This window comes from Octopus sinensis, linkage group LG3, assembly GCF_006345805.1.
Source record: "Octopus sinensis linkage group LG3, ASM634580v1, whole genome shotgun sequence".
In the NCBI taxonomy this organism is placed as follows: domain Eukaryota; kingdom Metazoa; phylum Mollusca; class Cephalopoda; order Octopoda; family Octopodidae; genus Octopus; species Octopus sinensis.
This window is the reverse complement of record NC_042999.1, coordinates 139158525-139172151: the sequence shown is the minus strand read 5'-3', so window position 1 is coordinate 139172151 and position 13627 is coordinate 139158525. Positions and strand designations below refer to the sequence as shown.

General features: G+C 41.4%; 1 protein-coding gene across 3 annotated transcripts in view; it reads right to left on the bottom strand.

Moving 5' to 3' along the window:
- The window catches only part of LOC115209820 (MAM and LDL-receptor class A domain-containing protein 1-like), a 66932-nt gene that overhangs the window by 1844 nt on the left and 51461 nt on the right, over nucleotides 1–13627 (bottom strand). For all 3 annotated transcript variants that reach the window (XM_036501382.1, XM_029778377.2, XM_036501383.1), the window contains 4 exons: nucleotides 13491–13528; nucleotides 11520–11688; nucleotides 5772–6022; nucleotides 2111–2244 (listed from right to left, as the gene is read on the bottom strand). In XM_036501382.1, the coding sequence (XP_036357275.1) occupies nucleotides 2111–2244; nucleotides 5772–6022; nucleotides 11520–11688; nucleotides 13491–13528 (592 nt within the window). The remainder of the gene's footprint in view (nucleotides 1–2110; nucleotides 2245–5771; nucleotides 6023–11519; nucleotides 11689–13490; nucleotides 13529–13627) is intronic.

Sequence of the window (13627 nt, the reverse complement as noted above, 5' to 3'; positions counted from 1 at the left end):
ACAGTGGGACTTGTTACCATATTGAATGGAAAAAGTCCATTATTGCCTACCTCTACAGACATATGACTGTACTCAAAATGGCATTACTTTTTGACTCACCCCACGTATTTCTGTCTAAAGCATCACCTTTATCTTTGTAGCAGTTGACTATAATGCTGCTGCACCAGTCTTTGGGTATGACTCCCTTGTGGATAACTGATTAACTATATGAGTGACTAGGTCATATCCTCCTCTGCCTGATATTTTGAACATTTCAGCAGTAATCCCTGAAGGACTGGATGGTAGGGCTTTCCATGTCTTCATATTCTTAATTGCTTTATCTACAAAGCTACTGTCAATTTGGATAGTTGGTTCTTCTGTTGGGTCTACATTAAGCAGACTCTCCTTCTGCCATGCATTCTCTATGTTTAGCAGCCTTTCATAGTAGCATTTCTAAGCCTCTTTCTTTGTAGAATCACTAACTGCAAGTGATCAATCATCCATGCAAACACACTTCTCTCATACAACGACATGGTTCTCTTTCTCACCCTCTCTTGCAATCTGAAATGCTTCAAACTTCTAGCCCTCATGTTGCAGAACATTGACAAACTTCTTCCTTTCTCCTTCTACCCTGGCTACCCTTTCTTCCTTTCTCCATTTCAATAGCTCTTGTCCATTACTATGTGTGTCTTGAATTAAAAACAGAACACTGAATCCTTATGAGTCATAAGCATAAACTAAAATGCTGGCATCAGGATAATTATCCAGTTTTAAAACTTTGGTTCAAAAAGGACCCTGTGGCAAGAATGGTTACACATAAGAGCCATAACCTTTCGCCAAATCTCAGGAAAAATTTACTTCCTCATGATAGTCAAATGCCTGATGTCCCTTGTGAAGACCAGTATGTAACATTTTTAACACGGAATGAAGGAACAATGACATTAAGATCAGAAGCAGTAGAAGAGACACTGATCAGAAGAGTGAAGATATGTTGAGTGTAAGAGATGTAATGGAAGGCATGTGGTGAGAAATCAAGGAAAGAAAATCAGGAACAGAAGTACAAATTACTGTGATAAAAGTGTATAAAATGTGCACATAGTTTTGAAGTACTGATTTTTTGTGGGAGTTTGCAGGTAGTGTGTTGAGTATGTTTGAAGGGAGTAAATTCTTACAGAATGCTAGGTCATGATATGCCCCAGAGATGCACCAAAGTGTTAAAAAGAAAAATAATTTTGGAACATGATAGAGAAACTGATAGAAAACTTGCAAGATGAGTAAGTTGTGATAGGAATGAACTTGTATGAAGGAGTATGTATGGAGCCCATATTAGTTACAGATTAGTTGTGAAGAGTAAGGCTGAAAGGAATTTAGCTTGCCATTGAAGGTGACTAGCCCAATTTCAAAACTGATAAGTTATCATCTCCTTAAACATTTTCACTCAATTTTCATCATCTATTCCCAACATCACATATCCAAACTAGTGCAGATGTTTCCAGGATTCATCTGACCATATGACCATACCTGGATATCCAATTGGTTTACTTTTTCAAAAGATTTATTTTTAGTTGATGTTCAAACCTCATCAAATTCCCCTAATATGAAATACATGCCAATATTGACCATTTTGTTTTCTATTTAGACATAACAAATTTAAGATTATATCATTGTTATTATGCCTTTCCATTCTTTTCAAGCAGAAAAGATGTGAATTGAGGCTGATCCAGTAACTAATTTTAACAGGTTTACTGACCCCACTGCAATGCCCTTCTTGTTTCATGTAACTTCACATAAGCCCACCGAGTTGTTTTTACTCAACTGCTCTTAAAAGTTATAATTTTATATTGTCATATCATATTCAGCCTAGTCATCTCTCCACTTTTCTTCAAGCCAACAATGGCATTTATTTATGGGTACTTAGTCATAAATCATACGAAAAAGAATGGAGACATGAGGTAACATTGCCCTGGATACATTAATGATGGTATAGTTAGGGATTAAATATCTCTGATCATGTCACATCATTCCTACTAAACAATAACAACTCTACATTTTGTACAATAAAAAAAACGTCTATAAGGAATTATATAATCCCATATTTAGTACAAACTGCATAAATGAATAGTTAACTTACATAGCATGTTGGCTGGTTGTCTTCCCTATGATTGGCACAAAATGTAGCATTACCAATACGTGAATAATATTTCTTACAAAATGAATCTTCTAACAAATAAACCTTCGTTTCATGTAAAGTCGTTGGATAAGTACCTGAATATAAAATTATTAGGATGTTATAAATTTGATTCATTTAATTATTCAAAACAAAGAACATTAACAGAAAAATTATTTTATAATATTTAAAATATAATTCCCAAACTTAGTGGTTTGGTAAAAGAGACCGATAGAATAAGTACTAGGCTTACAAATTAGTAATAGGGTTGACCTGTTTGACTAAAAAGACCCTTCAAAGTAGTGATCCAGCATGGCTGAAGTCAAATGACAAGTTACAGAATAAAAGAATAATCTATTTAAAATTGGAATGTTGAAAAATAAATATTATATTCAGTGATTCTGGTATTTGATTTAATTTAATTTATAATAGCACACAAATGTACTAATATAAATAAAATATAATTCTGGTTTAGTAGCTATCTGCAGTTAAATGTCCATTGATATATATATATATGTGTGTGTAGTGGTTAAGTGTGTATCAGTATGTGTTAAGGTGAACAAATGTGATAGGTATGTGGATGCCTTTGAAGTAAACAAATAAATGATTCATAGTTAAAATAATTTATTTACTGTACTTGCATTTGCCTTTGGTATACAATATTCTTCACTACATGTAATTGTTGACAACTGCTACGAATTGTTAGTAATAGAAAAAGGACACATTTGTGGAGGTGATATGTCAGAACTAAGAGCGAGAGAGAGAGAGGGTGTGTGTGTGTTTGTGTGAGTGTGTGTGTGTGGGCACGTGCATGCGTGCATGTGTATCGTTCATCTGAGAAAGTAGTCTGCCATGATACTTTCTATCTGCCAATGTGCCATGAACATTTCAGTCTGTCTGCCAAAGCCTTTCTTGTCTGTGTCCTAGGCCTTTCTAGTCTGTGTCCTAGGCCTTTCTGTCTTTCTCTCTGTTGACCACGGTATTTTATAACCACTATGGCAGCTAGAATGACAGACATACTGCATCAGAGATTGTGCCTAAATTGGTCAGCTCTTGTCCATTTGAACTTCGTGTGATATGGCTGAGGTCGTAGGCCAAAGGGAGATGATTTATCATTTTTTGACAGGACAAAGAAAACCACTTTTTGCACCTGTGTGTGAGGATGAGCATTGTCATGGTGGAAGATGACACCCTTTCTTTTGACTAAGCAGGGTCACTTTCTGTTTAAAGCAGCTTTCAAACTATGAAGTTGATTAGAATAGAGATTAGCAGTAATTGTTTAATTGCTGTATAACTTTTGATAATGGACAATTCCTTCAATATCCCATTCATCATCATCATCATTGTTCGACCGTGGTCGAGACAATGGAATTTACCATGCTATGCCAGACATCACAGTCCATCATGGCATTACGGAGGTCCTGTTGCTGGATGCCTGTATCTCTGGAGATTACATCAGGGTAGGAGAGTATGCGCCCTCTGGTATTGCGAGTAGATGGCTTCCAGAGGAGAAGAGTAGAAATTACCTCTTTTTCAACTCTACAACAATGTCCAGCAAACTGGACTCTCCTACCTTTCACAAGAGATGACACAAGTGGTAGTTTCCCATATATTTGCATTTTGGTTGGATGGCGCTTCCACGAGAGATTTTGAGCTCTCATAAGGAGGCGAGTGTAGGTTCCATCCAACCGCTTCTCAAGCTTCTTTGATAACTTCCAGGTTTCTGAGCCATATAGTAGAATTGGTTCAACTGTGGCTTTGAAGATTTCAAGTTTGAAGTCCCTACTTAGATTTTCAGTTGGCATAGAAAAGCTGTATGAGTTATGTTAAATTGTTCTACAAGTTCTCTACAAGTAATGGTTGGATTTTCTATGACAACAGCTTCCAGCTCTTCAGAATCAAGTTGTTTTCAACGACCTTCTCCTGCAACTTCTTTCACTCACTACATCATCGCCATAAACTCTCTGAAGAGACTTTACTACTGTGCTTGCATTGACACCTTTATGAAACTCATAGAGTAAGACACGTCTAATGGGATCTTTGAATGGGACAAACATGGGTGCAAATATAGCAGAAGATTATGGTCAATACAATCAGAATCTGAAAGAAAAATGTATAAATTACACATTGTGATATTCTTAAAACATTATTTTCTAAATTGTTTTCTAAAAAATCAGTCATCACCTTTGCACCAACCTGATATATATATATATCATCATCATCATCATCATCGTTTAACGTCCGTTCTCCATGCTAGCATGGGTTGGACGGTTCGACCGGGGATCTGGGAAGCCAGAAGGCTGCACCAGGCTCCAGTCTTATCTGGCAGTGTTTCTACAGCTGGATGCCCTTACGACCTTCGAACTTTAGGCCTCACTGAGGAAATGACCAGCGACCGAGACCTTTGGAAATATTCTGTACGTGAGAAGACCAGGCAGGACAAGTGAGCCCAGCCCACTTATAAATGCCTTTCCTCCCTTGGACACAAAGACCTGTTGAGGCAAGCGAAGTCGATATAGAACCTCATCCGACGACAGGCACCCATGCCAACCCCCCTTTGCTTGCGAAGACATGTTGGGGCAAGCGAAATCGAAATCGAAGTCAAAATCGAATTGAACCAGCCAGGATCCCTGGTCTGGTGGTATGTAAAAAGCACTATCCGACTCGTGGCCGATGCCAGCGCCGCCTCCACTGGCTTCTGTGCTGGTGGCACGTAAAATACACCAATCTGACCGTACGACAGGCACCCATGCCAACCCCCTTGCTTGCGAAGACATGTTGGGGCAAGCGAAATCGAATTGAACCAGCCAGGTTCCCTGGTCTGGTGGTATGTAAAAAGCACTATCCGACTAGTGGCCGATGCCAGCGCCGCCTCGTCTGGCTTCCGTGCCGGTGGCACATAAAATACACCATCCGACCGTGGCCGTTGCCAGCCTCGCCTGGCACCTGTGCAGGTGGCACGTAAAAAGCACCATCCGACTCGTGGCTGATGCCAGCACCGCCTCGTCTGGCTTCCGTGCCGGTGGCACATAAAATACACCATCCGACCGTGGCCGTTGCCAGCCTTGCCTGGCACCTGTGCAGGTGGCACGTAAAAAGCACCCACTACACTCACGGAGTGACATATATATATATATATATATATATCAGGTTGGTGCAAAGGTGGTGACTGATTATATTTATATATATATATATATAATATATATATATATATATATATATATATATATATATATATATTTATTTATTTATTTATTTATGTGCCCTTTACAAGCCTAGCCAGGCTCATGGGCCCAGTTTCCTGGTATTTGCGGTGTATGTGTTCCTCCCTGCTGGACGGAACACCAGTCCATTGCAGCATTACTCAAGAAACAGGAAGAAAGATTGAGAGAAAGTCAGGATGAAAGAGTACAACACCCCCTACTGGAGCCTCGTGGAGCTTTAGATATTTTTGCTCAATAAACACACACAACGCCCGGTCTGGAATTGAAATCGCGAGCCTCCGACAGCAAGTCCGCTGCCCTAACCACTGGGCCATTGCGCTTCCACACACACACACACACACACACACACACATATATATATATATATATATATACCAATTAGAAAATATAAATTGCCTTACCCTTTTCATTCATACCCCATCCAGTCACATAACATTCTTTGTCTTTGGGTGCAGGGTTTTCTGGAAGACAAATGGGTTGCACATTTGCTGACATCTTAATTTTACTTTTTATATAAATTAGTCCAATATCATTATTGAAATTGTTGCTATCATATTGTTCATGCTTCAAAGATTGAAACACATTGTATTTTGTTCCTTGATTCTTCTTAACAGATCCAACTCTTATAGAATAATCATATTTGTCTACATATCTAGAAGAAAGAAAACATTGTTATATCATCGACATCATCATCATTGTCGTCATCATCATTGTCATCGTCATCGTCATATTTTTTCCAAGCTGGATGGGTCTCATGCTCATCTTATCAGCATTTCACTTCACCTAACATCTGATGTTTGACATCACTTCTCATATCTTTCTCAGTCAACCCATTCTATTGTTATCCTCCACAGAAATTACAGAAAACTTTTTCTTTTAAACCTTACAGTCACTTCAGAATCTATGCCAATACTAAGTCAGTGATATATGCTTGCTTCAGATGAGGTCTCCCTGCTCTTGTGTGCTACATTTTACTAAATCATTCAAAAGTCATTTCTTTCACTAGCTTTCACAGTTCTTCCACATCCAGAGCTAATGCCCTATGAATACTTTATAAAGTCCACAGTTCACATAAAGTAGCCATTTTTGTCATCATTTGTCAGCATATCCATAAACGTCTATTCCTTATTTTACTCAGATGATAAACTGAAAATAGGATGCATCTGAACAGTCCAATAGATATCATTTTGTAGGTCCTCTTACCCCTACTTACAGCTATAAATACATCATACTAGTTGTCTACCAGTTGTCTTTCACCATGCAACAATGGTGTAAATAATGGCTCCCCTCTTCCCACACTGAATCATCAATCATTCTCATTGTTTAACGTCTGTTTTCCATGCTAGCATGGGTTGGACGGTTCGACTGGGATCTGGGAAGCCAGGAGACTGTACCAGGCTCCAGTCTGATCAGGCAATATTTCTACAGTTGGATGCTCTTCCTAACAACAACTACTCCGTGAGTGCAGTGGGTGCTTTTACATGCCACCAGCACAGGTGCCAGGCGAGGCTGGCAATGGCCATGATTGGTTGGTGCTTTTTATGTGAATGCTTCTTCAAATAAGTTGAATGATTGAAGCCCTACCCCTTTTATACTACTTATGTGGTATCTTATGTGCTTCAACCATGACCCCTCAGAGATAGCTAAACAAGATACTAAAAACATTCTTTTAAGCATGTTTCTCTACATATTCCACATACAACCAAATCTCAAACACCAAGAAGTCATTCCCTCAAAGAAGCACTGCAGTTCAATCAAAAATAGCCTGTAATGTTTACAGAAAAATCTCTCTCCACTAGAAATTAGATGGCTTTTATGTAGTACTGCAACTCCTGGGAGACCATCATCTAGATCTCAAAAGATGCCTCTGAGAATCATCTGGTCCTGCAGGCAATCTTGCTCCCTAAATTGTGACCAATTGTTTTAGTCCTGTGCAAAAAGAATTTCTACCACTTTTGTAAAGTTTTCTTTCCTCCACTTCTCAACTATGGTGGTTCTCTACATATTAGTTCCATAGAGAAAGCCAGCATACTATCTCCTTACTTTGCTTCTCAAGACTGATCCACCTCTTCAGATTCAGAAAATAAATCATCTTCCAGTGACTACTTGCACTATACAAAGGTAAGACCCTCAGAGGAGTACTTCTACATCCAGGAGAGTGCTGTAGTCACAACCAATCATCATGTTTAAATAATCAAACATACTTCCCAACACACTTGTCAAATAGTTGTTTGCTGTCACACATACATATATTAGCAATCTCGTATGTATGTATGCATGTATGTATGTGTGTATATTGTTACGGTTGGCTAAGTGCATTTCGGGTTTAATTAGTGTAGTGTTTCTGGTGACCCACATAGGAATAATGGTTCCAGTATGTCTGGTGAAACTGACAGGTTCCTTGTTTAATGGGTTTTGGAAGGACCTTTGCCCTTGTGCCGGTCGAGAAAGGGTCAGTGAAGCAGTGAAGAGGAAGACAGATTAAGGGAATCTAAGAACAGATGGAGAGGGTATTGACGGTAAGAGAAAAGGGACAGATTAAGGGCTGAGAGCAAATAGAGATAGAGTATAAGCAGTAAGGGACGGATGGAGAGGCTAAGAGTCTGGCAGGCGATAGCGATAGAGTAAGAGCAGAGGGCAAATAGAAAGGATAAGCAGTAAGGGACAGATAGAAAGGCTAAGAGACAGCAGGCGATATAGATAGGGTATAAGGACCAGGGCAGTTAGAAAGGGTAGGAGCGATATAGACAGAGGGAGATGAGGGAGTGGAAGAAGGACAGAGACGAAGTGAGGTCTTGGCAGTCGTTGAGCGGTCGTCGAGGAACACAGACGGATCTTGGAGTCGCTGGCCGGTCCTCGAAGAAGACAGACGGACCTTGGATTTAAGGAGCAAGCGTTGGAATTCTTAGGAGCAAGTTGGGTGCGAGAAAGCTTGGCGACACAGAAGGGAATTAGCAGTATTCAGAGGAATTAGCAGTATTGAGAGGATTGGGACACTGGCAGATTCAGTTAGAATTAAGGTATGTGATTGTGTATTGATACGTGTCACGAGGTAAAGAGACTGTAAAAGAAAAAGAAGGACTCTGTCGATGTAGTCGATAAAGAACATTGTGAATTGAGTAAAGGACTTGTTGAATTGTAACGTGAATTGTTGTGATACGAACATTGTATAATGTGTCGAAGTGTTCTGATTGGACTGTGACGTATCGTGAACATTATTTGATCTGGACTTGTGTCGTTACTGAACACTGTTATATTGTTACATGCATGTTGTTAAATGCTTTGATCTGTGGTATACCGTATGATGTATTGATTTGTTGTTGCCTTAAATGCTTTGATGTTGTAACAATTGTAATTGTCGTATAAACTGTTGTTTGAATATAAGCCAGTGTTGCCAGTTGTTGCCTTGCCTCTTTGGGTTGTATCTCGGGTTGTGCCTCTGTATCTCTGTGCTGTTGAGGTTGTGGCAGTATCTATCTGTGTCTCCTCTCTCCGCCTCTTTGGGTTCGTGGCGGAACTTGTGTGAGCCGTTCGGGACGGGCGACGGCGGGCGATTCCGTAACAACTGGTGTCAGAAGTGGGATTGTCCTGATTGCTGCGTTTCGGTCGGCTTTTTTTTTCGCTATGGATTTGTCTGGTTGTCAGACCGGAGACGAGGAGATTTCGCTTGCCCTGATTGTGGAGATGTTAAGGGGCCAGATGGCGCAGACGGACGCGTTCGTGGAGAGAATGGACAGGAGGCGACAGGGCCTGTGGGCAGATCAGCGGGAGCTTGAGGTTGCGGATGGGTCAGCTTTGAAGGATCGGTGTTGGAACGAGGATAGCGACGGTCCTGTGGGCAGAGATTGCCCGTCGAACGAAGCATCGAGGGAAACAGATAGTGAAGGAATTGTTGCCGAAATCTGTGATGCTGGACCGGCTGTGTTTGCGGAACCTGGGCTGGTTGCCGAAATTTGTGACGCTGTACCCAAGAAATCTTGTGATTTGGAACCCGTAGAGGTTGAAGTAACCAAAAGGCCTGTTGAAGGTGTTATGGCTGATGCTGTTGTTCCGTGTCTGGGGCCCTTGGCATCTCGACCCCTGTCTCTCGGAGCTCAGGACGAAGAGCTGGCGAGGTCTGGGGCGAATGTCGCTGAGTCCGAGGTTCCGGCTCTGTGTGTGATGGTCGCGGCAGGTGCTATGCCGTGTGCGGGTCCTTTGGTGTCTGGACCCCTGTCTCTTGGGGCCCAGAGGGACTGTATGGTTCCCACTGTGGAGAGGCCACAGGCGTGGATGGACTGGCGGCCGAGCGTGTGTGTTGTGAGGCCTGCGGGACGGAAGCTGGTGAGGAAAAGGGCCAGGCCCGTTGACGAGGCGAGACGGCTGCGAACGGTGGTGGGTCCACCGAGACCAGGAAGACTGCTTCAGCGTTGGGTGAGCTTTGTGGTTGATGGTTGCTTGGGGCCGGTGGAGCCCGACAGGCAGTGCCTAGTGAAAGCTCGATTGAGGGTCGGGTGGACCCTAGTGGAAGCAGAAGCTGGTGGAGCACTAGCTGGGTCGGCCGATCTTTTGGAAGTGGCACAGGCGATTTGCAGAAGGCAAATCGAGGAATCGTGCCAGATGGCGAACCGTGGTGGGGCCAGCTCTGCCGATACGGCAACGCAGTTGAAGGAGTTGGTGGCCCACGGATGCAGTTGAGGAGGCGGTCCGCAAGGAGTCGCTGGTGCTTTGTTGGCACTTGGGGGAGCGCTGTGTTCGATGGTTGCGTGGGACCGGTGGAGCCCGACATGCAGTGCGGAATAGGAACTCAATTGAGGGTCGGCTGGACCCTGGTGGAGGCAGAGGCTGACAGAGCGCTGGGTGGGTCGGCCGATTTATTGAAGGCTGCGCAGGCGATTTGCAGAGGGCAAATCGTGGAACTGCGCCGGACGGTAAACCAGCGGCGGGGTCAGTTCTGCCGGTGCAGTGATGAAGTTAAGGGAGATCGTGGTCCGCTGATGCAGTTGCGGAAGAAGCAACCGTTGGTGAAGAGCGCAGGACGTTGGTCGCGAGGGTTGTTGGATGCTGGTCGCACGGACCTGGCAGAACGTTTCGTCGACCAGGGCGGTTGTCGCTTGAGGAAGCAGCGAGGCCGGAGGAAGGTCTCAGTACAGCAGCGCAAGAGGAGATATCGGCGACGGGGAACAGTGGAAAAGCGGAATGGTCCCTGGTCGTCGGCGATAATTGCGCGGAATGGAGATGGTACAGCAAGATGCTACGTGGGCTATAGAGCCCTGAGGAAGGTGGCCACTGTGAGGGATTGGCCGGACCCTTCTTGTGTGAGGGATTTGAGGAACTTCCTCGGACGGTGCGCCTATTGTGGGCGGCTAGTAGGAAGCCTGGCGGCGTTGGCGGAGGTGTTACCCAAGCCGCAGAGGGAAGGTGCCAACCTGTGGCTGGTGCTGAAGTGGTGGCCGTGGGAGGTGAGACCCCCGGAGGAGAAACCACCCAAGGGGACCCCCAGCCCCTGGAGAGTCTGCTGCTCGGAGGTGCGAGTTGTGTATATGTATGTGTGTGTGTATGTGTGTGTGTGTATGTATGTGTGTATGTATGTATGTATGTATGTGTGTGTGTATGTATGTGTGTATGTATGTGTGTATGTATGTATGTGTGTGTGTATGTATGTGTGTATGTATGTATGTATGTATGTATGTATGTATGTATGTATGTATGTGTGCGTGTATGTATGTGTGTATGTATGTATGTATGTATGTATGTATGTATGTATGTATGTATGTATGCATGTATGTATGTATGTGTGTGTGTGTGTATGTATGTATGTGTGTGTGTGTATGTATAACAAATTTTCAGTAAGAAGAGAACAGATTGTATGCTGCTTGTGTATGAAGTGCAATATCACACAGTAGTGAAAGGGGCATTGAATGCAGAGGCTTTTTTAAGTAGTTTCAACAGGATGTGTGATGTTAGATGAAATGAATAAGACAAATTGGTTGAAAGAAAAACTGATGTGTGAAAGAAAGTTGAAAGATTTTGCAATGAATTGCACTGTTATATAAATACATGAGTAGTAGTTGACTTGAGACTAAAGCAACTGAAACAAGACACAAGAATACCTTCACTGAATACACACAGACAAGAAGTAATGCTGTCAATATACTGAAAGTACCTACATTAAGCAGTGAGCAGCAGTAAGCACATAGTGACTGTTGATGATGACTCCAGTGCAAATCAATTGGGAACCTGCAAAAATCTGCACATCCCATGGCCATTTACCATCCAAAGATTTTTGTCCATATCTAATGTTGGGTTCAATTAAGTTCATATTTTGATTTCCACATTCTGAAATAAGGAAAATATCTTTTGCCTGATTAGTAAATTAATTAACAAACAAATAAAGAAAAATAAGATTTAAAACAACTGTTGCCTTAAGACTGGTCATTTTTCAAGTCAAATACTATGTAATGCTTTTAAAAATAAAATATGTTTCAGTAACGATTCATGCTTATTGAAATATTGTAACTCATTGGAAATTTATGAGGGAGAGACAAAAATTATATGCACTCTTGTTTTTTTTTTCAATGTATTTACACAAAAACAAGGGATAAGTAAGTGCACCATTTGACTATATAGTCCCTTTCCTTTTCGATGCACTTGGACTAGCAATTCTGATGTTTGCATATTCCTACCAAGAAGAAGGTTTTCAGTTGATTGCATAACCATCTATGTACTGCTTCCTTCACATCTTCATGCATAGGAAATCAACGATCATGTAAACCATCTTTGAGTGGTCCAAAGATATGACAGTCAGAAGGGGCAACATCTGAGCTGTAGGCAGGGTGTTCCAGCACCTCAAAACTCAATTGGTTAATGGTTTTATTGGTCTGGGTGGCCATATATGGGCATGCATTATCAACCAACAACAAAACTTTCTTTGACAATAGACTTCGGCGTTTGGTGTGAATTACTGGTTTCAGTTTGTTGGCCAGCAAAGCACTATATCTTGCACTGTTGATCGTACACACTTTTCCAGGTAGTCTTCCAGTATAGGCCCTTTTGAGTCCCCAAAAAGGGTTAGCATCACCTTTCCCACTGAAGGCTGAATCTTTTCATCACTGGCATCCCCATATTGTACTAAAAGCCTCCAATGAATTTCACCACCTGACATACCTTCTGACCAGAGAACTCAAATTGCTGCTCTTTGTTCTTCTTTGTTACACATTGCCAGTGGAGCAGCCATGCTTACCCTGTAAATCCAGAAAGGAAAATGGTGTGATCAGGTTCAAACTTTGATCACAGGACCAAATTAGTACCAACTATAAGCACATGTGCACAAAAGGCAGTGTGACAATGATAAAGATGTGTTATGGCAAAAGTGCAGATAATTTTTGATTACCCCTCATACATGAATTGTTACAGTCGTCATTTTAAGAGCTGTGTTACTTTCTTTTCTCAAAAGCCTAATTAAAGTTAATTTATTACTGATTTTCAAAACAAACAGATTAAAGAACTTTTAATAATGATGTGGCCTAAATATTATTACATACGTGATCTTTAGGCCATTATTCTAACATTTTATCCATCTTCCAACTGCAATTCTTAAATCAACCATTGTATCATTTCACACATAATTTGCACTACGTAAGACTCCCAAGAAGATAGTACACTTATTAACAAGCAGTTACTAATACTCACTCACAGAAAAGCTGTGTCCTGCTTCTGCTTTTTGTCTGCTATTAATACACTAGTTTTCATTCTACATTCACAATTTGTAAATATCACCTTCAACTAAAATATAACTCCTCCTACTCTAGTTCCTACTTTACCTAAGTTTCAATGGTTCTCTACAAAAATACTTTATCTCAACCATTCCTTCCCAGAACTACAACTAAAATTTCTCTCACTGACTAGCTTTCACCTGAAATTGCAAAACATTCAAAAGATCGAGTATTTACATTTTAGATATTTATTTACTATGCATGTTTTGTTTTGGTTTTTCCTCTTTCAGACTCATCAAAAGAATTGAGTTTCCGAGAATAATTTCTTTGGTGAAAGCAGAAATGTTATGCAATCTTTCCCCTTTTCTATAAAATGTTAAGCCTTATACTTATGTACTAAATTATTGATAATTATATTCAACTTACGTTGTTCAATACAGTTCAGAACCATGATGCTGCAGTTCCTATTGAAAAACAGTAGGAGTTTTATCATTGTGTTTGTCATTGTTAAAAATCACATAATTAGAATGTCATCAAATCACATTATTACAGAGTGAAAGCTT